General features: G+C 49.2%; 8 protein-coding genes across 8 annotated transcripts, besides 3 other annotated features; 4 read left to right on the top strand and 4 right to left on the bottom strand.

Moving 5' to 3' along the window:
- Positions 1 to 354: 354 nt before the first annotated feature.
- NFIA_066010 (uncharacterized protein) lies at positions 355 to 1,104 on the top strand (the record flags this gene model as incomplete). The annotated part of the gene is made up of 4 exons (XM_001263333.1): positions 355 to 367; positions 450 to 684; positions 749 to 914; positions 976 to 1,104. The coding sequence occupies 4 exons, from the start codon at positions 355 to 357 to the stop codon at positions 1,102 to 1,104; spliced, it is 543 nt and encodes a 180-aa protein (XP_001263334.1).
- Positions 1,105 to 2,258: 1,154 nt separating this feature from the next.
- Positions 2,259 to 2,282: a microsatellite.
- Positions 2,259 to 2,283: a microsatellite.
- A 1,005-nt stretch (positions 2,284 to 3,288) lies between these two features.
- NFIA_066020 (glycoside hydrolase family 18 protein) lies at positions 3,289 to 5,005 on the top strand (the record flags this gene model as incomplete). Its single annotated transcript, XM_001263334.1, has 7 exons — positions 3,289 to 3,486; positions 3,546 to 3,646; positions 3,705 to 3,958; positions 4,011 to 4,040; positions 4,093 to 4,142; positions 4,198 to 4,258; positions 4,347 to 5,005. The coding sequence occupies 7 exons, from the start codon at positions 3,289 to 3,291 to the stop codon at positions 5,003 to 5,005; spliced, it is 1,353 nt and encodes a 450-aa protein (XP_001263335.1).
- Positions 5,006 to 5,415: 410 nt separating this feature from the next.
- On the bottom strand, positions 5,416 to 5,990 carry NFIA_066030 (ubiquitin-40S ribosomal protein S31 fusion protein; the record flags this gene model as incomplete). The annotated part of the gene is made up of 3 exons (XM_001263335.1): positions 5,416 to 5,505; positions 5,558 to 5,838; positions 5,897 to 5,990. 3 exons carry the CDS (start codon positions 5,988 to 5,990, stop codon positions 5,416 to 5,418), a joined length of 465 nt encoding a protein of 154 aa, XP_001263336.1.
- Positions 5,991 to 7,495: 1,505 nt separating this feature from the next.
- ace2 (putative C2H2 transcription factor (Swi5)) lies at positions 7,496 to 9,898 on the top strand (the record flags this gene model as incomplete). Its single annotated transcript, XM_001263336.1, has 1 exon — positions 7,496 to 9,898. The coding sequence occupies one exon, from the start codon at positions 7,496 to 7,498 to the stop codon at positions 9,896 to 9,898; it is 2,403 nt and encodes an 800-aa protein (XP_001263337.1).
- A 670-nt stretch (positions 9,899 to 10,568) lies between these two features.
- NFIA_066050 (T2 family ribonuclease) lies at positions 10,569 to 12,128 on the bottom strand (the record flags this gene model as incomplete). The annotated part of the gene is made up of 6 exons (XM_001263337.1): positions 10,569 to 10,712; positions 10,775 to 10,872; positions 10,961 to 11,194; positions 11,267 to 11,459; positions 11,517 to 11,811; positions 11,866 to 12,128. The coding sequence occupies 6 exons, from the start codon at positions 12,126 to 12,128 to the stop codon at positions 10,569 to 10,571; spliced, it is 1,227 nt and encodes a 408-aa protein (XP_001263338.1).
- Positions 12,129 to 12,600: 472 nt separating this feature from the next.
- Positions 12,601 to 13,962, bottom strand: NFIA_066060 (RMD1 family protein; the record flags this gene model as incomplete). The annotated part of the gene is made up of 2 exons (XM_001263338.1): positions 12,601 to 13,569; positions 13,624 to 13,962. 2 exons carry the CDS (start codon positions 13,960 to 13,962, stop codon positions 12,601 to 12,603), a joined length of 1,308 nt encoding a protein of 435 aa, XP_001263339.1.
- A 278-nt stretch (positions 13,963 to 14,240) lies between these two features.
- On the top strand, positions 14,241 to 18,337 carry NFIA_066070 (CLH domain-containing protein; the record flags this gene model as incomplete). The annotated part of the gene is made up of 5 exons (XM_001263339.1): positions 14,241 to 14,543; positions 14,596 to 14,622; positions 14,675 to 15,651; positions 15,704 to 17,985; positions 18,051 to 18,337. 5 exons carry the CDS (start codon positions 14,241 to 14,243, stop codon positions 18,335 to 18,337), a joined length of 3,876 nt encoding a protein of 1,291 aa, XP_001263340.1.
- A 609-nt stretch (positions 18,338 to 18,946) lies between these two features.
- NFIA_066080 (uncharacterized protein) lies at positions 18,947 to 19,688 on the bottom strand (the record flags this gene model as incomplete). Its single annotated transcript, XM_001263340.1, has 3 exons — positions 18,947 to 19,425; positions 19,484 to 19,540; positions 19,613 to 19,688. 3 exons carry the CDS (start codon positions 19,686 to 19,688, stop codon positions 18,947 to 18,949), a joined length of 612 nt encoding a protein of 203 aa, XP_001263341.1.
- Positions 19,689 to 21,392: 1,704 nt separating this feature from the next.
- Positions 21,393 to 21,416: a microsatellite.
- Positions 21,417 to 23,661: the final 2,245 nt, after the last annotated feature.

Genomic DNA, 23,661 nt, shown 5'->3' on the forward strand with positions numbered 1-23,661 from the left:
GCTGTGCTGACGAGCTGTGATATTCTAACTTGCTCTTCCCAGCAGCCATTGGTGCAGCCAGCCACGGCTAAGGGAATCGTGTCTTTGTGTAGAGATCCTGTCCTTCCTGCGTCTCCAGCTATGCGATCCTGAGCTGGTATAGTGAGCAATTGATCAATGGAGGATCAACCTTAAAAGGAAAACCCTCCCTGACCAGGGGACGAGACTTTGTATATGAAACCATCTTGAGCACGAACGGGTTGGTCCTCTTGTCTGTTTGTCGTTACATTTCTGTTCTTTTGTTCTTGCAGTCTTGTCGTTGCTTCCTTCCCTCTCTGCTTTGTGTGTTCTCAAAGTGCTTCTCACACAGTAGCAATGGCTGATGGACGTAAGCAGTGTTATCACCCGGCAATGGACACTTCGAGGTAGTCCGCGACCTACAAGATGCTAATGGGTAATACATATCATAGTTAATCAAGCTCGAGCCCTGAGGGTCGCTGAGATTGTCAACGACTACCGGACGCTTCTTATACATATTCCCCAGCAGAATGTGCAAGCACCGCCAGAAGATGCCCATGAGGAAGGCTATGTTGTGCTGAGGGAGAGCATCGCTGCAGCGCGGACTCTTATCTCGGCAAGCTACAATGCAAGAGCAGTGCCTACTCAAGCGAGCAGTGAGGAGATGGAACGGGCAGAACTGCAGAGGTACATATCTTCCACCGCCGAGCGAAGAGCTGAGGAGACATATTCTTAACTGCCACACCGTTAGGGTCATCCTCGACGCCAGCGCACGGCGCTTCCAAGCGCATAAGATCTACCTCCGGGCGGCAGCAGCCAGACGCTGGGCGATTCATCGGCAAAATATCCTTCGGGGTCAGAGACCAGGACCGCAACATGCGAGCCAACTGAAGGCTGTGGACGACACATTCCGACAGGTAGGTTTCCTTCGCAAAGAAACCCACTCTAGCAAGCACAGCCTGACCTGAGTCTTGTCAGGAACTTCAACAAATAACCGATGCGCATGTCCTTGCTGATCTTCGGGCTGCGGATGTACGTGCAGGACACTGGCTGGACGACGACCCGTCTCTGAGCGCGATTCTGGCCCTGATCCGGTCACAATCGTAAAATCCGAAGTGACCTTGTTTCAAGATGTGGTTTGACCGCTGGTGGCATTCCTAGTCTTCACTCTGGTCCGCAGAATTAATACGGGAGGTGGCATGATACATTTCTCTTGATCCAAAAGCGCCGGTCGCTAATCCTTTGGAGGGACACAAAAGCAACCTGCGGGCATTCTTTCGTTTCTTTCTATTTTCCATTCTTCTATATGTTACTATAACCGATGATATCCCTTGAGTAACCAATTATCTGTGTATTTCGGGTTTAGATATGGTTGAAACTTGACATTTCCTACGTCATTGTTCCTAGTCTGTTATTACTGCAACTGATTTGCGTGCTTTTGTGTCCACCCAGCAGACCCGGAGGTCTCTGATGGTACAGAGTGTCTAAACGTGTCTTCGGTACCCTAAGCACGATGCCAGATGCCAGATGCCGGATGACTAGACTACAACGTCGCACTAGCCACAAGAAAGCAGGATTGAGTTCTGACGCTTGTTCCTTGTGGAGTATCTGTGATCTTGATACTCCGAGTGGAGTCAAGGGTCGAACACATCCCAGCTGAGATACAGTGGGGCAAGAACCCAGCAGCCCACTGTACTTTTTTCCCCTCCGAGTCGAATAGTTTTCTGTCCTTATTTTGATTTGAAATGCATAGACTACGGTAGCTATCTAAGTCGCAAAGAATGCTCACACGGTATTATTTCCAGTCTATCTTGAGATTGACTACGATGATGCCACAGTGTGGCCGTGCGAAGGGTCCTGCAGTAGTGTTGTGTCAGTCAACACCAATCAGTAGGCCAACTCTGTGGGTTGCGGGCAGTGTTCAGCTGGTAAGGGAAGGGTCCAGATGTGGTCCACTCTGGTTGACTTTCTACTTTTTGAGGTTTGATGATTGATGTTTGCGAATTGCCTCGGAGTTCAAGGATACGGGGACTGCTATGGTTCATCTCATCCATGTAGAGATGCAGAAATCTGCAGATTGTGTGACTGATCCCACGAGGTCTACTGTCGTCTGCTGGAATCTAGATTGGATCGTGGAATGTGCAATACTTACGTTATCCTCGGCCACGTTGCATTGCCCTTTTTCTCTTTTCTGTCCAGTCAGGAAGACGCAAATTGTCTGATTTATTCGTAACCAATGAATCGATTCTAACAAGATGAGGAAAAAAAAAAAAAAAAAAAAAAAAAGCAGGCATACAAGGGTTCTGCTGTTGATTTTTCAAGTGTTTCACAATCTTCATCACTTCCATCATGTAGAACCTCAGTCACTCTTGTTCTTCTACAGGTTGACCTCCTCGTGTGATCTATATCTCGAGTCTTGATTCATCTGTCCACCTCCTCCTCGACCCCCTTCATCTTTAGATGCATCCCGAAGCCGCTCTGTCGGTGCTCAAATGTCCAGATTAAGTTGATCGGACACTACGCGGGATCATCCCGTGGTTCACCAAGTGCAACCCATGTTCCCATGATAGAACTTCACTCTGGTTTCAAGTGCATAGCAAAAGCCTCTCGAGATGTGAAGACGAACTAGGACTGGACGACACCCAAGCCAGCCGACACTCTTTGTGTTGCACAATTCCCCTGTCCCATGACGGATCGACAGAGCTAGCCCAAGTGGGGTATCTGTGAGGCTATTCCATTTCTCTGCCTTAATCTCTGATCTAGTTCTATGGCGGGAAACTTGACAACTTCTCAGTCAATGCTCCATCCTAGTTCGAGAGGAGAGATACAGATAATCAGGCAGCAAGCATTGTATCTGGGGAACCAAGCTTCTTATCCTTAAACCTGTCTAGAACGCTTTTTACGGTGAGTAGGATTAGTATTTAAGAGTGTCATCTATCACTGTTCTTGCTTGCCTCTTCGTCCCTTTTAATCCTATTATTTACTCACTTTCTGCACTAGGGTATTAATTTAGAGCTGGTGATAGTCTCTTTTCATCCTATCTATTTACGAAAAACTGAAAACCTCTGGTTTTCATTCACAACCTCGCGAGTAAGTGCCCCTCATTCACTGCTTTCTCGCAACCTAACTCGCGAGATATCTGGCAACACCATGCCCTTCAAGTACCTCCTTCTTTCTCTTCTTTTATAGTATCTGTACCTCTTCACTCCTTTGTGCTTCTACAGAGATCTAGTCTGCTGGCAGTACCTTCTGTCGCTCCTTTAAATCAGCCTACCATCCATTGGTGGAAGAATGGCGTCCAATCCTTTCAATTACTGTCTCCTTTGGCTCATAGCCTTTATTGGGCTTGCAGCTCCCCTCGCTCTTTCAATCTCCAATGAAAATGACACTGGTTATCGTACTCAGTCTAACATCGTTGCAGCTACCGAGAATTTTGGTGAGGTCAACATGGAGGGCGGTTACAAGTCTATTGCATACTTTGTCAATTGGGTGAGTTTTTCCCCAGTTTTTCGGATGAATCCAACAGGACCTAGCTGACACCCAACTAGGCAATTTATCAGCGCAACTACCATGCTTTCGACCTTCCCGCGGACAAATTGACTCATGTTCTCTACGCTTTTGCCGATGTCCGACCCGATTCGGGGGAGGTGTGAGTATTCATCGAAGCATACTCTTCTTTGTGACAGCTCGACTAATCGTGGCGACAGGTTTCTGAGAGACCCATTCGCGGATGTCGACAAACACTATCCCGGTGATACCTGGAATGAACCTGGAAACAACGTTTACGGCTGCATCAAACAGTTGTTCCTCCTCAAGAAGCAAAACCGCAAGCTCAAGGTCCTGCTTTCCATCGGAGGTTGGACGTTGTCTGCCAATCTCACCCAGGGAACAAGCACGGATGCTGGACGCAACACTTTTGCCCAGTCTGCTGCAAAGCTGCTCCTTGATTATGGCTTCGACGGTAGGTTTCCCCTTCATGATGCATTGGGTCGCTACAGTTGCTGATTGATCAGGTATCGATATCGATTGGGAATATCCCCAGAGTGAGTTTCAAAGATGCCATGGGTGACCAGTGATTGTTGACTTTCTGTCTAGACGAAGTTGAGGCTCAAGCTTATGTGTCGCTGCTTCAGAAGTGCAGAGAGGTGAGTTGGATTCTGCATGTGTGCGTCGTCACGGTCAGTGGACTGACCTCCCTAGGCCTTGGACAGAGCAGCCGGCCCCAATCGCAGGTTTCTTCTCACGATTGCTTGCCCTGCCGGTAAGTCTTCGTCCTTGCCTCTACGCAGAATCATTCTTTCGGCACTGGTCAGCCGGTAGCCGTGGGTCTAATTGACATTCAAATCTAGGACCAAACAATTACTCCAAGCTTAAGCTGCGGGAGATGACACCTTTTCTCGACTTTTACAATCTCATGGCATACGATTACGCCGGAAGCTGGGACTCCATTGCAGGCCACCAGGCCAACCTCTTCCCATCCAATGGCAACCCCTCTTCCACTCCGTTTTCGACGATCCAGGCCATCAATTACTACACTCAGGTCGGAGGAGTCCCGCCTTCCAAGATCGTTCTGGGAATGCCGCTGTACGGCCGTGACTTCTTGAGCACCAACGGGCCCGGCACCCCCTACTCCGGCAATGGAGCTGGGAGCTGGGAGCATGGTGTTTGGGACTACAAAGCTCTCCCCCAACCCGGAGCAACGGAGGTCTTTGACCAGCAAGCAGGTGCCTCTTGGTCCTACGATGCAGGCGCCCGCAGCATGGTCTCGTACGACACCGTCGCCGCCGCCGAGATGAAAGTGGACTTCATCAAGGAGCAGGGCTTGGGAGGCGGCATGTGGTGGGAAGCCAGTGGTGACAAGGGAGGAAAGGCGGCGAATAAGGCCGATGGCAGTCTGATTGGGACTTTTGTGGAAGGCGTTGGCGGCGTAAATGCACTCGAACAGAGCCAGAATAATCTGGACTACCACGAGTCTCAATTTGACAACCTGCGTGCTGGTTTCCCGTGATGCCAAACTGACGTTCTGATGCCATGTGACGTTACCGGAGCTTCTAGGTCAGGCCTTACTTGATTGTACTTGCCGATCTTTGACAGATTCACCTTAGGTGATCTAATGACATGAAGAATGACCAGCTTTCAGTTCCTAGCACCAACTGATACCTCCGTAGAACTATTACCTCGACGGTTTCGTCCAAATTGACTACCACTGTAGCATGAGTAGTCTCAGGCACTACGAGACTGCAAAGGACATACGTAATGGATGGCAGGATTTCCGATTTTTATTCTTATTTTCTTGAGCTGCTACTACCTCAACCTGCATTCCACCACTCTAACCAATACCGACATTGCCCAGTAGATCACCACACACTACCGGCACGGACGAACAGTGGAACGACCCGTTTCAGAAAAGCCAAGCATTTACTTGGACTCGTCAAAGACGTAGGTGAGGTGGCACTTGCCGCAGTACTGACGGTTGTGCATAGCAGCCATGAAGATACCAGCACCGCACTATAAGTCATTAGCTGGAGTCTCACTTTTTCAGAAGAGCAAGTTAACATACCTCGGGGGAGGGGCACTCGCGGCGGAGACGCTCGATCTTGCCATCGCCGTCAACCTTGTAGTACTTGAGGACAGCGAGCTTGGTCTTCTTGCGCTTGTGCTTGATCTTCTTGGGGGTGGTGTAGACCTTCTTCTTGCGCTTCTTGGCACCACCACGCAGACGGAGCACGAGGTGCAGGGTCGACTCCTTCTGGATGTTGTAGTCAGAGAGGGTACGGCCGTCCTCGAGCTGCTTGCCAGCGAAGATCAGACGCTGCTGGTCGGGGGGGATTCCCTCCTTGTCTGTTATCGAGTTAGATTCAGAGTCTCTCCAGTCACGATGCTCGGAGGGGTTGCGTACCCTGGATCTTGGACTTGACATTGTCAATGGTGTCCGAAGACTCCACCTCGAGGGTGATAGTCTTACCCGTAAGGGTCTTGACGAAGATCTGCATCTTGAATGAAGGCCTGTGAGAGAGACATCGTCAGAACCGTGGTCGTTGAGCCTTTTTGAAAGAGTTGTGCGAAAGCCATGATCCTCGGTTGCAAATTCTGCTCGCGCTTCCTGAGAGATTACATGGCAATGTCGAGAATAATGGATGTTGAATGAAATCTAAGTGATTCCATTTGGATGAAGGTACATGGAGCAATGTATGGGCTGCGAACTCACCTCGACAAGACTTGTCTTCCTCAACCTTCGTTGCGATCGTGTGTAAAAGTGATTCTGGCGGAGTGAGCGATTAAAATGATTGTGTGGTCACGTGTATCGCATTTTGCCTGATTTAATCTAGCGCCGAATGTCTGGATCATTCATTTCGCCGCTCCGAGACACGGCTTGATCATGTGACTGATGGGTCTACTTTCTTATCCTGATCGCCTGAAGATCAAGGCATCAAACGAGCGGGACAGATGGCGCCAGAGTTTATCTTTGGAACACCAGAGCAGTTGCCTCAGTATCATCGTCATCAAGGCCCTCCATCCTTGCTAGCAAATAATTGACGACATGAAACCTATAATTGCCATCAATTATTTCAATGCTATTGCGAAGAAAGGGAGCATCATCAAAGTCAATCATTCGAGCCCTTCATAGGCACCCCGTTGCCCCTATATAGCTGCATCTTTCGAGGGTGTCTCGACTATGAGGGGTTGTTCTCTGAGCTCCTTACTCCGTACAGGCGCAAGTAAACTCTCACAAGATAGACGCAGGGTTTGAACAATGGCCCTAGCTTGGATATTTTCCGCACTGGAACCAAGGCGCAAACGCCCACCAATCGGTCCACAATGAGGTTGTCAGGCTTCATGCCAAGGGTTGATGGTTTCCCCGACGCCTGAGCCGCCTGCGTTGCTGGGCCAACACCGCCATTGTTGATCGGAACCATGGGCTGCATAGTAGATAGATCGGGATAGCCATGGTCTGCTGGATCCAGCTTCGAGCTATCTCTCTATCTATCGATCCATTTTATCCCCTCCATCCTTGGTTCAAATCTTGAATTGAAATACCCTGTGTTTCTCTTCATTCTCGCTGCTTGCTTGTTTTCTTCTCGGACTCCACGTCTAGAGGTCAATTTGACAATCGCGCGGCAAAGCTTCAGCTTTTACGCCTTTCTTTGAAGCCTTTGCGACAGTTGGTGTGATCGCAAGTCTTTACAAGAGCTAGCGCACAGGAAGCCCGAGGCTTCGGCTCTTTCGTTTTCCTTTCTTTCTCTTCTTCTTTAGCTCGGTTTGTGCTCTTCGTTCAATAGGACACCAACTGACACTGTTACAGGGTGGTTGCTTCCCATCTGCTGGGCCCGGCCAAACGGCTAGCGCTCCTCGAGGTTCGTACAGCACGTTTTCGTACATTTGGCGCAACGTTCCTGCATGAGACTTACAGGTCAAATTGATAGATCCAGACGCAAGATCTGTCAACTGTCGGTCGATCCCATTCGCCACGAGTGCACTCCAGAGATCTCCGCCCGACATGTTAGCCAATCCACATAGCAATCTGCACGAGCGTTATCGACAACATCGTCGGCAGATCTCAACCCCCAATGCGCTGGAAGCCGCCAAAGTTCCTACCCTTCCAGCACAGGCATTGCAGCGAATCAATGCGCATCGCCGTGGACAGAGTCTCGACCAACGACCTTTGCACGTCCAACGTCCTCGACCTATGCACGATGGGGCCGTTTCCATTACTAACGCAACAGCAACTCAGCAGCACCAAATCCTTGCCGGGGGAGCGCAGCATCCCCGATTCTCGCAATCGGCGCATTTCCCCCAGCACTCCTCTCCCATGCCCGTGATGCCTGAATGCCCGTCTTTGACCTCGGAAGACTTGCAAGCATTATCCAATTCTACCAGCAATGCGAACCATCCGGGCATGGCTTACATGAATTCGAGCTTCATTACCATGGGAAATCCGAGCTTGGGGATTCGACCAATGGATAACAATCTAAATCTGATGCAACAGCAGCAGCTGCAAAATGCTCACGTCTCATGCGTCAATAGCCTTGATGGCCAAATCCTCGACAACGGTGCCTGGAATTTCTACCAGCAAGGCCAGCTCCCTACGACGCTTCGGTCTCAAGTCAACAACCTTTCGACCGATGGGAGACGACAGTCTGTTCAGTCAGATATCACCCCCTCGCAACGACCGCATACCCCCAAGCAGGCAAATACGCGTAAGTTATCCGTTCAGTCATACTGGTCATTTTTCTCCCAGCCACTAACGACCGATCCAGACTACTTTCCCATAACGCCAGCGACAACTCCGTTCAAGAAACCAGCGGAACTTGCTCAGTATAGTACGGACATGCAGTCCACCCCCTCCAAGGAGACAGGCCGCTCTGCACCCGCATCAGCCCAGTCGGCATACATGCAACGAGCCAAATCCCTCCAAGGAGTTGCCGGGTCTACCTTTTCCAACTCCAAAATCGAGATGCCCTCCCCCCCGAACACTGCTTCATTTGAAATTGACAATTTTGATGCGTTTAGCAGTCAGCAGGGTTCCAGTTTCGAAATTTCCGAGTCAGAGAATTTATCGCAGAGTCACTATGCCTCGTCGTCAGCAACCTCGTCCTTTCAATCCTCCCCAGAGCTAGCCGCCATGCCAAGCCCAGAAGACAATCATGAGAAGGCTCATAAACTGCCCATCTTCCCTGCCGCGTCGAGTCGGGCAACCCACAGGAAGGCGCTGAGTACCAGCTCCAGTTCCTCCTTGACGAAACCCCGGCTCTCTCCAAGAGTGGCTTCAATTGATAGCCTTAACCTTGATGCTAGGGTTCATGCTTCTATCAAAGAGACTGGGATCACCATCGATGAGATAGCCTCCTACATCTCTGGCCCCGACCCGGAGGATGGAAAGTGGGTTTGCCTTCACCCCGGCTGCGAACGGCGGTTCGGAAGAAAAGAGAATATTAAGTCACACGTCCAAACCCACCTTGGTGATCGCCAATATAAATGTGATCATTGCAACAAGTGCTTCGTTCGTGGACATGACCTGAAGCGTCACGCCAAGATTCACACTGGAGACAAACCATATGAATGTCTTTGTGGCAACGTATTCGCTAGGCACGATGCTCTGACTCGGCACAGACAACGAGGAATGTGCATCGGCGGTTACAAGGGTATTGTGCGCAAGACAACAAAACGTGGTCGTCCAAAGAAACATCGACCAGAGTTGGAGGAGAGACAGGACAAGGCAGCCAAGACACGCCAGAGAGTCGCCGGGAAGTCATCCCTTGACTCCTCGTCCGGGTGTGTTGATACCCCCAACTCGCCGCCTTCCGAAATCCTTGAGAATATGAGTCTTCACGGTGGATCGAGCCCCAAAGAGGATATGCCCGTGTTCATCCAACCCAACTTTTCCTTGCCTCCATCGGCGTTTACTTTCACGCCTCCTGCGTCTCCGCGACAGAGTCTTGGAAACCAGCCATCGCCCGCTCAGAGTCGCCGCTCACTCACACCCAGTAGCGAGGATGAAATGCTGCCTTTGTCGCCCTCCAAGCGCCCCCTCGAGAAGATTGTTGAAGAACCGAGCCTGCCTTTCATTTCGAATGCCGACCCATATACCGATATTGCTACCTCCACCGCCGAGCTGTCTTCTCCACATACGGCTCCCACCTTGGCTGATTCGTCTCACGGCTCCGACCTCGATATCTTCATCAGCACGGACAGCTCCGCCAACTTCAAGCATGAATTTCCCGATCTGAGTGACCCCGACATGGCCGCTTTCCCCGACTATGTCAATGGGTCTACTTTCGAGCCCGGACTGGATCTGTTCTCGAGCAAGACATTCTCTGCCGGTACCTCGATGAACGAGGACTTCTTTTCACTCCAATTCCAGGTTGATGATATGACCAAAGAATTCTTCATGGACTGCTAGCTTTGGCCTCAAACGACGCACGAGCCACACGAACAGAATGAACACCACACATAACATGACACGACGCAACGACCTTGGCTAATGAAAGACGCGCAAATTAATTTCTCATGACTCCGATTTCAACGACTGGAACTACACATATGACAACGACCTTCAAATTTCCACGACACGACTTATGTACAATTTCAATGACAACTTCCACAACAATCTTTCTTCGTTTGTGAATGACATCTGTGACAAAAATTTTCGGGGTTACATTCTTTGTTTTTTTTCTTCATCTCGGTTCTTTCTCTTCTCGCACATGTACGACATTTCGGGTTCTGCAGTCGCCTCTCCTTTTGACTCCTATCCTTCGTCCATGTTTTAGCGGTCCTCTAGCCTAATCCCGGCGTTCACTTTCTTCTTTTCGGGAATGTTTTTGGCCCGCTGCATCCCTTGTTAACAATTAATCCTTGGTCGTCCGCATGACCTGTACTTTATCTGAGCAATAGATTCCACGATTCTCGCTGCGCACAATCAATTATCTTCGAGCCTTTGGCCTGCTATTAGACCCGCTCTTCTCTTGAAACCGCATAGAATCTCTAGAGTACACTCAACTCTATCCAAAATCAAATTGGAGGTCTATCTATCTGATTTAAGAACCATACCAAAACAGGACAATACGACTCGCTCAGCGACGCTCCTTCCATGTAATAGCAAGGTGGATCGGATGTTCATCCTGAGAAGCAAAGATGGTGCTCTGCGTGCGGCCTTTTGGTGCCTTGTCTGCGAAAAAGGTCGTATTTCCGCGATAGGAGAGCTTGCCATCCTGGACCTGTGCCCAGTGATAATTTTCGTCAGCGGACGCAGGTCAGTCGAGGGCACAATGGAACTTACGGAAAACTCCTCTGGAGCAGTGACGTGAGGGCCACAGCTAAAAGCATCTCCCTCGAATGCGCAGATTCCCTTGCTAGATTGCAGGGTGAACGTGTCATCTGATACCTTGTTAGCAGGCCGTTCTCGCAATTACAAGCACAATTGCTGTGATGTAGTTTTCCACCCTCCCTTTCTGGAGCAACGTACCTGTAACCTTCTTCGCTTTGAAGGTTGCGCATGTGCCAGAGGCGAACCACTTCCCGCGGCTGATGATACAGCCTCTTCGTCCACCCATCGATGACACTATCAGGTTGCCGCGTCCCTGGAACGGAATCCCGGTGCTTGTTGGTTGAGAGGGAGTGCCTGTTGTTCGGGAGGGTTCGCGGGGTTTCTTGGGTATGTAGTGGATGCCTGTGGCAGGGCAGTTGGACTTGAGGCCGTCTGCGGTCATTTCATTATTCTTTAGCATGATTGACGTGGCGTTGGGAAGTGAGAGGTCAAGGCTTCACAGACCTGGTTCAGAGGCGACGAAGTTTCCCGTCTGCAGAGAACCTGCAATATTGAAGTGGTACCAGACTTCGTTCAGCGCACGGTTTCGACACCGGACGGTAACGGGTGCGCCGTGGGCTTCTGCTAGAGTATCTTGGATTCCGTCGAGCGTGTATGTCTCCGTATGCGAGGGGACGATACCAGCATTAGCAAGGGTCTTAAGAATAGCGGTCAGTCAGATCAAGTCTAAGTAATGGTCAAATGGGGTCCGCACCTGGTAAGTAGGCAATTTCTGGAAGATCTCGACCGTTTTGTTGAAGTAGTCTACAACTTCCTGTTGCGGATAGTAATCCGCATAGCAGGTGGTTTCCAGAGTGCTAATACATGTGCCATGCTTGTTCCATTCGTGCTCCCAGAGATCTTCGTCGTCCCCTCGGAAATCTTTCCAAAAATCACTCATATACTCTAGTAGGTCAGCTCGGCCTGAGTCAACCAAGATCAGGGAGATGTTGCTGTATCTCCTCTTTGGGTCACAGTATTGATCAAAGCCACCATCACAGAAGTCCGGCCTAGGGGGAGCCAGGTGATCAGTGTCTTATTCGGTAGCACCGTGTAGAGCTCACCAGAGTCCATGAATAGTCCAGGAGTCGACTGGGCCGACCGCAGGATCCGCATCCCAAAATTGCGTCTGGAGCATCTGCCCTCCGGGATAGTTGAAGCAGCAAGTGTTCTGGCCATGGTACTGGGCGTGACAGCTCAACTCCGGTTTAGAGCATTGAAATGAGTTTTGCGAAGCTTCATGATCTGGCTCTAATACAGTCGAGAGCCCCAAAGAGCCTGTCAGAGCTTTCAGAATATGCTGCGGTCCAGGTATACTCTGCAACATGGTTGTTGATATCGAAGCTCCGGTGGGGTCGGTACAACAACTAGGAGTGAAGACGATGTGACGGTTGCTTCCACGCCCGCTGTAGAGCCGAGGATTGTTTTACAACAGGATAAAGTGTAACATGTACAAGCAGCTGAGGGACTAATTATATGATAGGAAACAGCCCAGAAGAAGATAGCTCTCAATGCAAGGCGTAGGAATGATGCTAGACGCACGTGAATGTCTCGTCATAACGTGACTAAGCTTAGTGTCACATGTGACCTGTTCAGGTGATAAGTGCCTGATTAGGCTATCGGAGTGCTTCTCAGTCTTTCTGCGGAGAAGGATAACTATCTACCAGATCGGACATTGCCAAAAGGCACTTTGAGAATCACGGGAGTAAAGGAGATGGAAACTTGTTCAAGATGAGTGGGGGGTATCATTGTTGAGTCTGAAAATAGCTATCCTATGCAAGGACATGAGTGATTCAAGATCACGAAGGTGCAGAGCTTTGTTCAGCTTTGGCTTCAAGCTCATGAGCGCGTTCTTTCCAAAGCCTCAAAACTTCAAATCCTACCTCAACGGCAATGAGGAGGATGATAATCCATTCGAGCCGGAGGCCGTGTGTCTCGCTCAGCCTCTCTCGAAGCACGCTTGCTATTTCCTGTGCGTAATCCATTTTCTCGTTCAAGAGCTTGATGCGAATACCCACATCTAGTGCCCTTCCTACCTGCTCGTAGTAGCCCTCTAGACCTAGCTCATGCCGGCTATCCCAGAATAAATCTGGCAATGAGTCTGTCAGCTCCGAATAGAGATTCAATTGGGCCCGCACACTCAGCAGTTGGCCGGTCTTGCGGAGGATGAAATCTCTTGTGAAGGGTAAGCGAGAGCCCTGCGATAGAAGTGTGGGTATTGTTCTGGTTGACTCAAAATAATTGGCCAGCAGAGTCTCAAGCACTGCCAGTTTCGTACTTCGAGCCAACCCTGATGAAAATGCCACCTTAGTAAGGACCGTGTCTACAGACTGCCGGCCGAGCTTCGATTCCGGGTCGTCGTTACCGGACTTGGTGCCAAGGATAATGGTATCTCCTTTAATGCTGCTGTTCTCCCGTTGGGGGTCCTCAATGTATTCCAAATCCTCCGTCTCCAAATTCTCTATGTGGGCGCCTTCCGCCGCCGGGAAAAGGGTTCTAGTTGCCAGAAAAGATGTAAAGCCCTCGGGCAAAGACCATGCCACCACGGTGCCGGAAGGGAAAACGAATACATCGCCAACTTCATCGGATGACAGATCGGTCGTGGTGGGATTACTCACGCGTCGAATCGAATCTATGGGAACTTGGATATGAACGACTTGAGGAAACAGGCCTGTTTGAAACGGATCCGGCTCGAAACCTTTCTCTTGGAGGATATCTCTGACTTTGCGGATGTCGAATTGTTCTGCTACAGCATAGGCTGTTACTGCCTTTTAGTTCAATATCAGCGGCCGATGCTTGCTTGAGGGCGCAGTTGTTGAAACCTTAGTCTGGTAAATTCCTTGCTCTTTCAGTTGAGCTTTTGATAAGATCCCATCTTTCGACCTTTGTGCCTCCACTGCCACTCTCCGTAACGATGTGGGAGCAGCCGGGTTTCTGGCGCCTCTCCTGCGTTGCTTCTGCGTCTCCGATAACAACTCCTGCGATAAATCACCATTTCTGGACTGTTTCTGACTGAGAAAGGCATTGGACGAGAAGAAATCTTTGCGCCGAGGAAGACCAAGGGAGTACGATGCGTGAAGATTATGGCTCTGCGGCTGTTTCAAGAGCCTAGCCACAGTGGGCCTTCTGCATAACGAACAGACGTAGGGCCTTGCGAACATGCTGTAGTATTGGTGCTGAAGAATCCAAAAGGCGCGGCCAAGCAGGAATCCATTAACCTTACTCTTGTACAACAATGCCTTAAAACGACGCAGCAAACATGGTGTTGCAAAGAAAGTGTTTCGACCCATCCAACCGGCTTTCAACAGCGATTTGAGCTAGGTGCTTAGTCATCAGGTATCCCCGAGTTACCCCAGGTCCACCAACTGCTCGTCATGACATGATTCCCCCACCTGTAGTGATCTTTCAATTGCTCCAGGTACGGAAATAGGCGTTCGCCATGGACGCGCCTGGCGCGACTGAGCCTACAGAGGATGCCCATCAGGACAGCCCGGCACATGACGCTTCCGTGCAGCAAAGAACCACCGACCGCAGCTTTCGGCCCGATCAACCTGTGGATGGAGACGACGAGGATGAGGATGATAAGAGTAGTGGAAAGGCAGACACTGAAGAGGAAGAAGAAGATGACGATGACGACGAAGAGGAGCCTCAGCTCAAATACCTGTATCTCACGAAAAATCTGGGCGCGGTGTACCGCAATGGCGACGCAACCAGCTCATTCCTTACCGCGGGCGATAAGATGGTATGATTTCAAAAGCGTGTGATTCACTTTCCTTTGCTGAAATATTCTCTAGATTATCGGAACACACAATGGCAATATTGTAAGCTAACATGACTACTTGTTGTGAGGGCGCAGTAACTGACATCTTGCAGCATGTGCTTTCCTTGCCTCTATTTCAGTCGCTTCGGATTTATCACGCACACTCAGCGAGTGTTACTTCGATTTCAATCTCTCCGTTTCCTCCTCCTTTGCCGAGCATCAAAGCAGAGAACGTCACCAGAACGGCCACGGAAGATCAAGCTGTTCCCACTCGATCCTCGTTCAGCACGGCCAGCCTTCGTGGCCACAATAAATCAAGCCATCAGACAGTTCCACCCGCAACACCCTCCAATTCCATTTACATTGCGACTTCCTCTATCGACGGTAATGTATGCGTTGCCTCTTTGGTGGATACGAAAGATGTCATTCTACGGAACTTTGGGCGGCCTGTCCAAGCTGTTGCACTATCACCAGAATACAAGAGTGATCGAACATTCTTGTCTGGAGGGCGAGCGGGTGACCTGATTCTTACGATTGGTGGACGAGTGGGTGTGAGCACGAACTCGACGACAATGGGAGGCGCCGCAGCTGCGGCGTCCAGCTGGCTTGGATCGATTGGGTTGGGAACCAATACCGGCAGGGACACCATATTACACAGCGGGGAAGGTGCTATCAGCACGATTAGATGGTCATTATCGGGGAAATACGTCGTCTGGGTCAATGAAGAAGGGATCAAGATTATGCGGTCGAACCTACATCTGGACTCAGCAGACTCTGAGCTTGCTTGGAAACGAATTAGCCACATCGACCGTCCGAACGGCCCTGGATGGGAAGAAATGGCCGGCGTCTGGAGAGCTCGAGCTGAATGGGTGGACGAAGATTCTCTGCGCTGGGAGGATAATGTGAAGTCCCAGCAGGACGAACCTCATCTTGACACTCCAGCCCCACCGGGTATAGTTGCGACGAAGGAGAATGTAGAGAGGCTCGTCGTGGGTTGGGGAGGGACTGTTTGGGTCATTAATGTGTATCCTGACCGGCCAAACAAAAATAATAAGGACCTGAAGATAGGATCTGTCCAAGTCTCCACGATGTGAGTTCGCGTTGCCATAATTATGAAACGATCGCTGACGAATTAACTCTAGCTTGCGAACTGACTGTATTATATCGGGCATTTCACTATATACACCAAACCTTATAGCTGTTCTTGCATATATTGAGGCCGAGGAAGAGAATGTTTCGGAAGAGCGGACGAAGCACGTCGTTCTTCGTCCTCGCACACACCGCCGTCCCCGGGGCCTGGAACCCGAGCTTCGCATTATTGATATTGATACGAAAGAAGAGCTCAGCGCCGATACGCTTACAGTTAGTCGCTATGAAGATCTCACTTCTTCAGACTACCACATGTGCGTCATACCGCCGTGGAAATCATCAGTGCCTGTGTCTCAACGTGGTACTCTGGAGACACTTGGAAATGGCATCTGGGACGCGACGATGTACCCCGCGAGGTTGTTCAGCTCTGGTGCAAGTATCCGGAGCACAACAAGTAGCGGCGACAAAGGTTCGATCAGAGCGCCAAGTATACTGGCCTCAAAACGGATGCCGAATGAAGAACCTGTGTCTAAAGAAGTACAGGACATTGCAGCAAGCGCTGGTCCCAAGATCTTCATCCACAGCCCTTATGACTGCGTGGTTGCGGCGAAAAGAGACCTTTCAGATCGTCTAGCGTGGTTAGATGCACATGAGAAATACGAAGAAGCGTGGAAGCTCCTGGAGGAGCATCCAGAGGCGGCGGGAACACAGGAAATTTCGGATAATATGCCAGGTATCTCAACAAGATCCCAGAGCAGCTTGGGTGACTTTTTCGCCGATGATAGGTCATCCATTACGACTACTGGTCGAGCTGTAGCTTCTGCCGCTGACCAAGAGAAGCGCCGAATTGGTGAGCTATGGATCAAACAATTACTCGAGCAAGACGACTGGAGTCGAGCCGCTGAAGTTTGCGCGAAGGCAATACAGACCACTTCCGCATGGGAGCATTGGGCGTGGACCTTTGTGAGAAATAAGAAGTTTGACGAAATCTCTTCTGTTATTCCGGCAGATTTTCATCCGCCCTTGTCGCCGGACATATATGAGGAAGTCCTGAGCCATTATGTCTCTCGAGATCGGCACAGATTCAGCAAACTCTTGGATTCCTGGCCTTTCACGCTGTTTGATGTTAATAGTGTAACAGCAGCTGTCGAGGAACAGTTGGATCCAAGGACGGTGTCACCTGAAACAGAGGACTGGCGGATACTTACCAAATGCCTTGCCAAGCTCTATCTGGCCGGAGGTCATTATAACGAAGCATTGCACTGTTACATTCGACTACAAGATGCGGACACGGCCATGGCTTTGATCAAGGAGCACCGCTTGCTGGACGCTCTTTCAGATGATATCCCCGCATTTATCATGATTCGAGTTTCCAAGCAACAGATGAAAACGGCTCCAGTTTCCGAACTGGAAGAGATAACTGCCGAGCCAATCAAGCTTCTCGTCAGCGAAGCGTATACTGGAATTGTGCGCCCTGAGGTCGTGGTCACTCAGCTTAAAGATGCAAATCGGCTTCTTTTTCTTTATTTCTACCTCCGCGCTCTCTGGCGAGGAGAATCGCTTCCGCACAGCGCTGCAAAGCCACGCAGAGGTCACGGTGCTCGAATTCGGGACGCAGCAAGCAAACTAGCAGCAGACGAGGGGAAGGCGCTAGTTGATAATTTCGCTGATACCGCTGTGGAACTTTTCGCCGACTACGACCGTCCATTGCTGATGGAGTTCTTGCAAGTTAGCACCGCGTACTCATTTGACACAGCGGTTGCCGTCTGCGAGAGCCGCCACTTCACGTCGGAGCTCATCTACCTCCTATCTAAGATGGGACAGACGAAGAAGGCATTGAACTTGATTCTATCCGACTTGAAGGATGTCTCGCAGGCGATATCGTTTGCCAAGTCGCAAGATGATCCTGATCTCTGGGAAGATCTTCTCGACTACTCCATGGACAAGCCACGTTTCATCCACGGGCTCCTTGTTGAGGCCGGCACATCCATCGACCCGATCAAACTTGTCAGACGCATCCCAAGCGGACTTGAAATTGAAGGGCTGCGGGAAGGACTCACCCGCATGATTCGTGAACACGACTTGCAGGCGAGTATCAGCCAGGGTGCCGCCAAGGTCCTTCAAAGCGAAGTCGCTGTTGGCATGGCCACCTTAAGAAAGGGACAACAACGAGGCATTAAATTTAATATCATCGAAGAGAAGGCCGTCTCCGACGCCGGCGACAAAGACGAAGCGAGCAGCAACGCTGACACAGAGAAAGCCTTGTCGCCATCAAGCCCGTCTACGTTTCAACCAGGGAGGTGCGCGGGATGCCACCTCCCTTTCTACCCCAATGGTAAGCTACCTCGCTTAAGCTATACGATAATGTCCTCGGTGCTCATCCATTATGTTCGTGTATAGAAAAGGAAATCCTCGTCGGCTTCGCATGTGGACATGTCTTCCACCTATCCCACGTTCACTCTCATGATACTTCAACAGCCTCGGACGGAAACCAGTCCGGAATGCAGACCCCACGCCCGCTGCCAGAGCTCGGCATATCTACCCTGAATGAACTCCCGCTGTCCACGTCTCGCACTGTCGGCGCCAAGGTGACCACCGCGCGGCTCTTGAGAGATCGGATTGGCAATGGCTGCCGCATCTGTTCCCTGGCCAAAGAAATTGACGCGTTGGGTGAGTCCGAGACGTGATGGTATTGTGCGCAGTCATCGCGGTGGTCTAGACTTCGATTCATGGTCTACAAATCTCTCGTTGATCGCATGTGACCTCCCTGTTCGTTCTCATTCTTGAATTCTTCCGTTCTAGCGCTGAGCGGTCAGATCAGTTCTGAAATGGTATCTCTTGTTCTTCATGCATCGCGCTCAAATACGCTCTTATTCTCAGCGCTTATGCTTGGTGGACCAGTCACTGGAGAGAAGGTCTATGACATTGGTCGGTCAGGTAACTCCTCTACAACTTCATGATGCGACTAGATGGGCGATTATATGTTTGGTCCTTATAAGATACCCATAGTAACAATTACAATGCTAATATTATATTACTTGACTGCGAGACTTGATCACATCATGCGGAAACCAGCCGCCTTGAGCTCCATTGGAAACTATTAAATTTGTTGAGTATCAATAAAAGTGAGCAGCATATCACTGCCGCATCCTCATAAAACAGGTAAAACACAGACAACATGACCCGCGTGAGCTTCTTGAAATCAGAATTAGAACATGGCCAGTCATACCAGTTGCTCTGGACGGGGATCTCTACTTCTAAAAGAGCAATAAGACGGACAGTTAGAACATGGCGTCCTACACGTTCATGCAACCTGTCATCACCAAGCTCCATACCAGCAAAGCAAAGTGTATTTTCCCTTGACCAGTGGCCGAATCCGACAGAGGAGGAGCGAATGGTGGTTCACCGCTGCTGGGCACAGGAGTAGAAGCATCGCTGCTACTGGTCGAGCTGGTACGGTGAGAAGCCGTCTGCTCTACAGACGACGTAGTAGAAGATTCAGACGTGGAAACGCTAGTCTGAGACGTTGGCATCGAAGTGGTGGTAGGCATGGTTGGAACTGCCGGGATCCAAATGGTGGTAGAAGGCTTTGAGAGAGTCGTGCTGGAAAATTCGCACACAGTCTCCGTGACAGTGAGGGTGACAGTATCTGCATATGAAGGTGTGTCAGCACGTGGACAGATCACAGTTACAGAAGCAGTGGGCATGGTTAGGGCAGAGAGCTTACCGGCGCGAGGCAGATATTTCAGGGCCAGTGGAACGACCACTTTCTCGACTATAATGCTGTCAGCGTACGCAAGATTTGCAATTAGGTAGTCAACATCAAAACTGACCGCTTAAATTCCTCACTTTAAGATTGTCATCAACGTCTTTGGGTTCTTCTATCAATCCTGCCGAAAGGTGTTAAGGAAGCACACTTCAGTTGGGGTGACGAGTAGGGCTCGGAATCAGACACAACTTACCTACTCCAGAGCTCAAGGTTGCGAGGTAACAAACAGCGAAGCAGAAAACCACCTTGAGAGAAAGCATAGAAGCCATGTTGGTTATTTCTAGGACGAGCAGATACAGAGCAGCAAGGAAACTAGATGCAGGAAGACAAGTTTGATGATTTGAGAGTTTACAAGTGGATGGCTGGACGAAGAACAAAATACAACAGTGTGAGGGGAAAAGAGATAAAAAGGGGAGGGGAGAAGGACCAGGGAAAGGGGAGAGTCAGTTGCAAGGTTGTTTGACGCTCAAAGACAATGGTTACAGAAGGTGCGACAGTGACGACATTCCCCTAATAGGAAAGTTGTATACAGTATAGAGTGAGGACTACCATCGATGGAAGCGTCCATCAAACAGAACGCGCGAACAAAGAAAAAGATAGATTCTTCCATTCTTTCTAGTCGGACTTGAAGTACGATGGCTCTCCCCAGTTACTCTCTGATCTGTGTAGCCTGTTGTGTCAAAGTTCAAGGACTCTGGTGTAGATATGATCCCGCTGTTGAGAATGACAAAAGGTAGCTTACTGCGTTTGTTCTTATGCGATTTAGATAACCACGTATAATCAGCCTAACTGATCGACTGATTGCTCTGATAAGCTGATTCGATCCTATCGATGACTACATAATGTACCATTGAGGTTCTCACGGAATTTTTATCCCCACGAGTATCGAACAACTAATCATAACGGCTGGATATCAATAATATCCGGCTCTTTAGGGATACTGCTCGAAGATAGATCTACCTCGAAATCATGGATGTTACCAATCAATCTCAAAAGCGCTGAGACATTTCTACCATACTCACTTCGGATATCTCCTTGTGCCCTGAAATGTGACCGTAAAGTTCCTCAAAACAGGATAGTTAGGTTCACCATAGTCCAGACTTTAGCTTCCATTTGCCACTTAACCCCGTTTAATATGGCTAAGACAACAGGCGTTGATCAGATCTCCCAGCAGACGCTAGAAATAAGCATAATTGCCCGCTCATCACCGTGCTGTTTAGAACAAGACTGGCACAGGCAATTCCGAGTAACCTGGACAGACCTTGGCATACTACCAACCATCCACTAGTATACTACCGAACTGGGAGTAGCTGCCTTAGCTTTGCTTGACCTGGTACAAGGTGTTGGCCTCTATAAGCTATTAGTATCGAGCAGGTACATATCTACAGGTGTGTAACTTATGAGCAACGCAGTCAAACTCTATTGAGTCTTATAGAGAACCCTATCCATCCATGTCCATGCTTTAATGAACTACTATCTGGATAGTATAGCAAAGGCCTAGGCATAAGGTAGTTTGCAACAGTATAGCCTTAAGTTACTCCGTATGGAAATACGAACATGTTGTGCATGAACGTCTTCTGTATACCGTAATAAACAGTATTTTTGGGGCAGTATTTTATTTTCTCTCAGAATTGATTGTCCATGGGCCAGACTCTCATGTTCAGTTGGCAAGCTCCACATCGGCACGACCCGCGTGGAGGTATCCATTCCCTTCAGAAAGTAAAGGAATGCTGTGACATCATGCCAAGGCCCGAGGTACAGCCGGACCCAGACTGAATGGAATGACCGACGTCACCATCTGAGAGAGGAGAGAGTTGGCGCAACAGGCGGCAGAATCTGCTTTTCCGATTTCTGTACCGCAGTGTATGGCGGGTTTCGGCCTCATCTTTCCTTCACAAACATATAGGTAAAATGGAAACCAACTGTATCAGATGATTGTAACAAGAAGAAAAAATATGAGGAGTCCTCCTGACAAAAAAAAAAAAAAAAAAACAAAATAAGTTATCACATCAACACGCAGGTCGCAAGGGGATGAAGATCCTAGAGGTCTACTGATTGGTTGAAGAAAATCCCATCGAAAGAGAACAGCTAAGGTCAAAGCCTAACACGAAGCACAACCGCTAGTCCAGCCATGGCTTACGCACTGCGGGCACAATCTGGAACTCGGGAATCTGGATCATCCCTTCTTCAGCAAATAATATGGCAACTACATTTCCCACTAGTTCCCGGGACTGTGCAACGGTGCTGTGCATACTAGAATTGTCACCTTCTTCGGGTTTCCTTACGCGCAGTTCAGTCGAGATTTGAATATCGTCTCAATTGCCCACGAACAACAGTGATATGAGTCTGTCAGGATTACCGAGCCAGACCTCCCAGCTATGATGTAAACTCACATTGGCTGCAGGGAGCCGACAAGCCGATGGGTATCATTGTTCGGACTCCGCAGTATCAGGGCCCAAAACGATCAATCAACAATGTGATTGGGGGCCCTAGAGTCTATCTACTGCCTCAATGGGAAAGTGTAAAATACAAACCATAAACAGCGAACTTATTTTTGAAGCTCCTAATGGGCACTGGTCACAGTGGAGTACCATAAGCAATCAACAACGGGGTTCAGAATCGACTGGAATGTCCGCAAAATCTCATAACGCCAGGGCGACTTTGATCGAGAACATGGGCTCCCCACAATAAAACACAGATTATTTACTTGATCTTTCATTGACAACAACTCAAATATGGAATTAAGACAACAACAGAGGAAATACTCTCCTGACCTTGTACTTAGACTCTCTGGACAAGTCGCTCTGTGTGTTGTTGGACTTTTCGCGTTACTCTTATCTGTTCTGAAAAGTGCCTTCTGTACTGTAAAAAAACAGCGAAAAACATGGCAGTTTCAGACTGCCGATCTTAGGGTATGCGGAGTACAATCTGTAATTTAAATTTTTGTCTGGCTTCTAACTGGGGGTAAAGGGCCCGGCCACTCACGGTTCAAGGTCCATTAGTCTATGCTTGGGTGGGACCTGAAATCTCGTGGTCGCGCCACCTCCCAAGGGCCCCGAGTCAGTACGCAGTAGACTGGTACTCAGTTGGTTGGCAGGTAGGCATGTACACCAACTAACATGCTCTGTGTTAGTAGCTGATATTCTGCTCACCGATACTTTATTATTTACGAGTGTCTCTAGTTTCAGAAACCCCCTGCTGATAGATCTGAGGTTTGAGGGACTTTATGGTGTTGGCATGCTATTTTGATTATGCACATAGGCCACCCCGTACCTTTGACTCCATACTGCGCTTCACACTAGCGTCTAAGACTATGACGTAATTCCTATTCGCCGATTCCTCAGTCGCACCACAGCCTTCTCGTATATCTCTTTTGAATATCATATCTCAATCAGCAAAGGCAATCATGTATTCTCTTCCTATGCCGTATATAATAACATGAATTAGAAAGATCCATCTCCGACATCTTTCCATGTAAAAGAGCGGTTTGCGGGATTCTTTTTGAATCCGACACAGCGTACCCTGGAAGTGGTTTCTGAGTCTTCAACAGAATGAGGAGAGGACCGCTGACAGACCAGCCTTCGGCCTTGACGACAATCTGTATCAAAAACAAATCGGAGTCAGAGTGAGAGGCAATGCTCATTCAAGTCTCGAAAAACCACATAATACTTTGCAAGATTAAGAAATAGAAGCAAGCAGAACACAGCAGAATGGCACAGGGTATCTATCTCGTATGCGTTGTTCCCCAACCATGTTCTTGAAATCACAATCGGAAGGCAAAGGAACCTGTAGCAGGAAACCTCACGGACTAATAGGCTGATATGCGACTGCACATGTAACAATCCCGAAGCAAAATGGTGAAGTTTTAAGGTGCGGAGAAAGGTGGGAAGATGTCGTGAGAAAGATATGGCACATGAAATGGAGGAAATATCGGGACGGATGAGATCAATAAAATCAAATAAAATCAACGAAACAATCATATTGCGACAGGGTATCATTGCCCGGGAACTCGTTTATTATCCCCGCAATCAACGCCCCGAATAATATCAAAAAGAAAGGACCAACCAGCAAACCAAGCCCACAAGCACAAAGGAAAAGCAAAGACATGGCAGCACTAGATAAATATTATTCCTTTGCCCAACGCGCACCAGGCGCCAAATAAGATAGGTTATTAAACCGGAATAGAATCTTGCTTATCGTCAAATGTTGAGTTAGCGTTTTTTGTTCTCGTTTGTCTCGGCT

This window comes from Aspergillus fischeri, genomic scaffold (assembly GCF_000149645.3).
Source record: "Aspergillus fischeri NRRL 181 1099437636252 genomic scaffold, whole genome shotgun sequence".
Classification (NCBI taxonomy): domain Eukaryota; kingdom Fungi; phylum Ascomycota; class Eurotiomycetes; order Eurotiales; family Aspergillaceae; genus Aspergillus; species Aspergillus fischeri.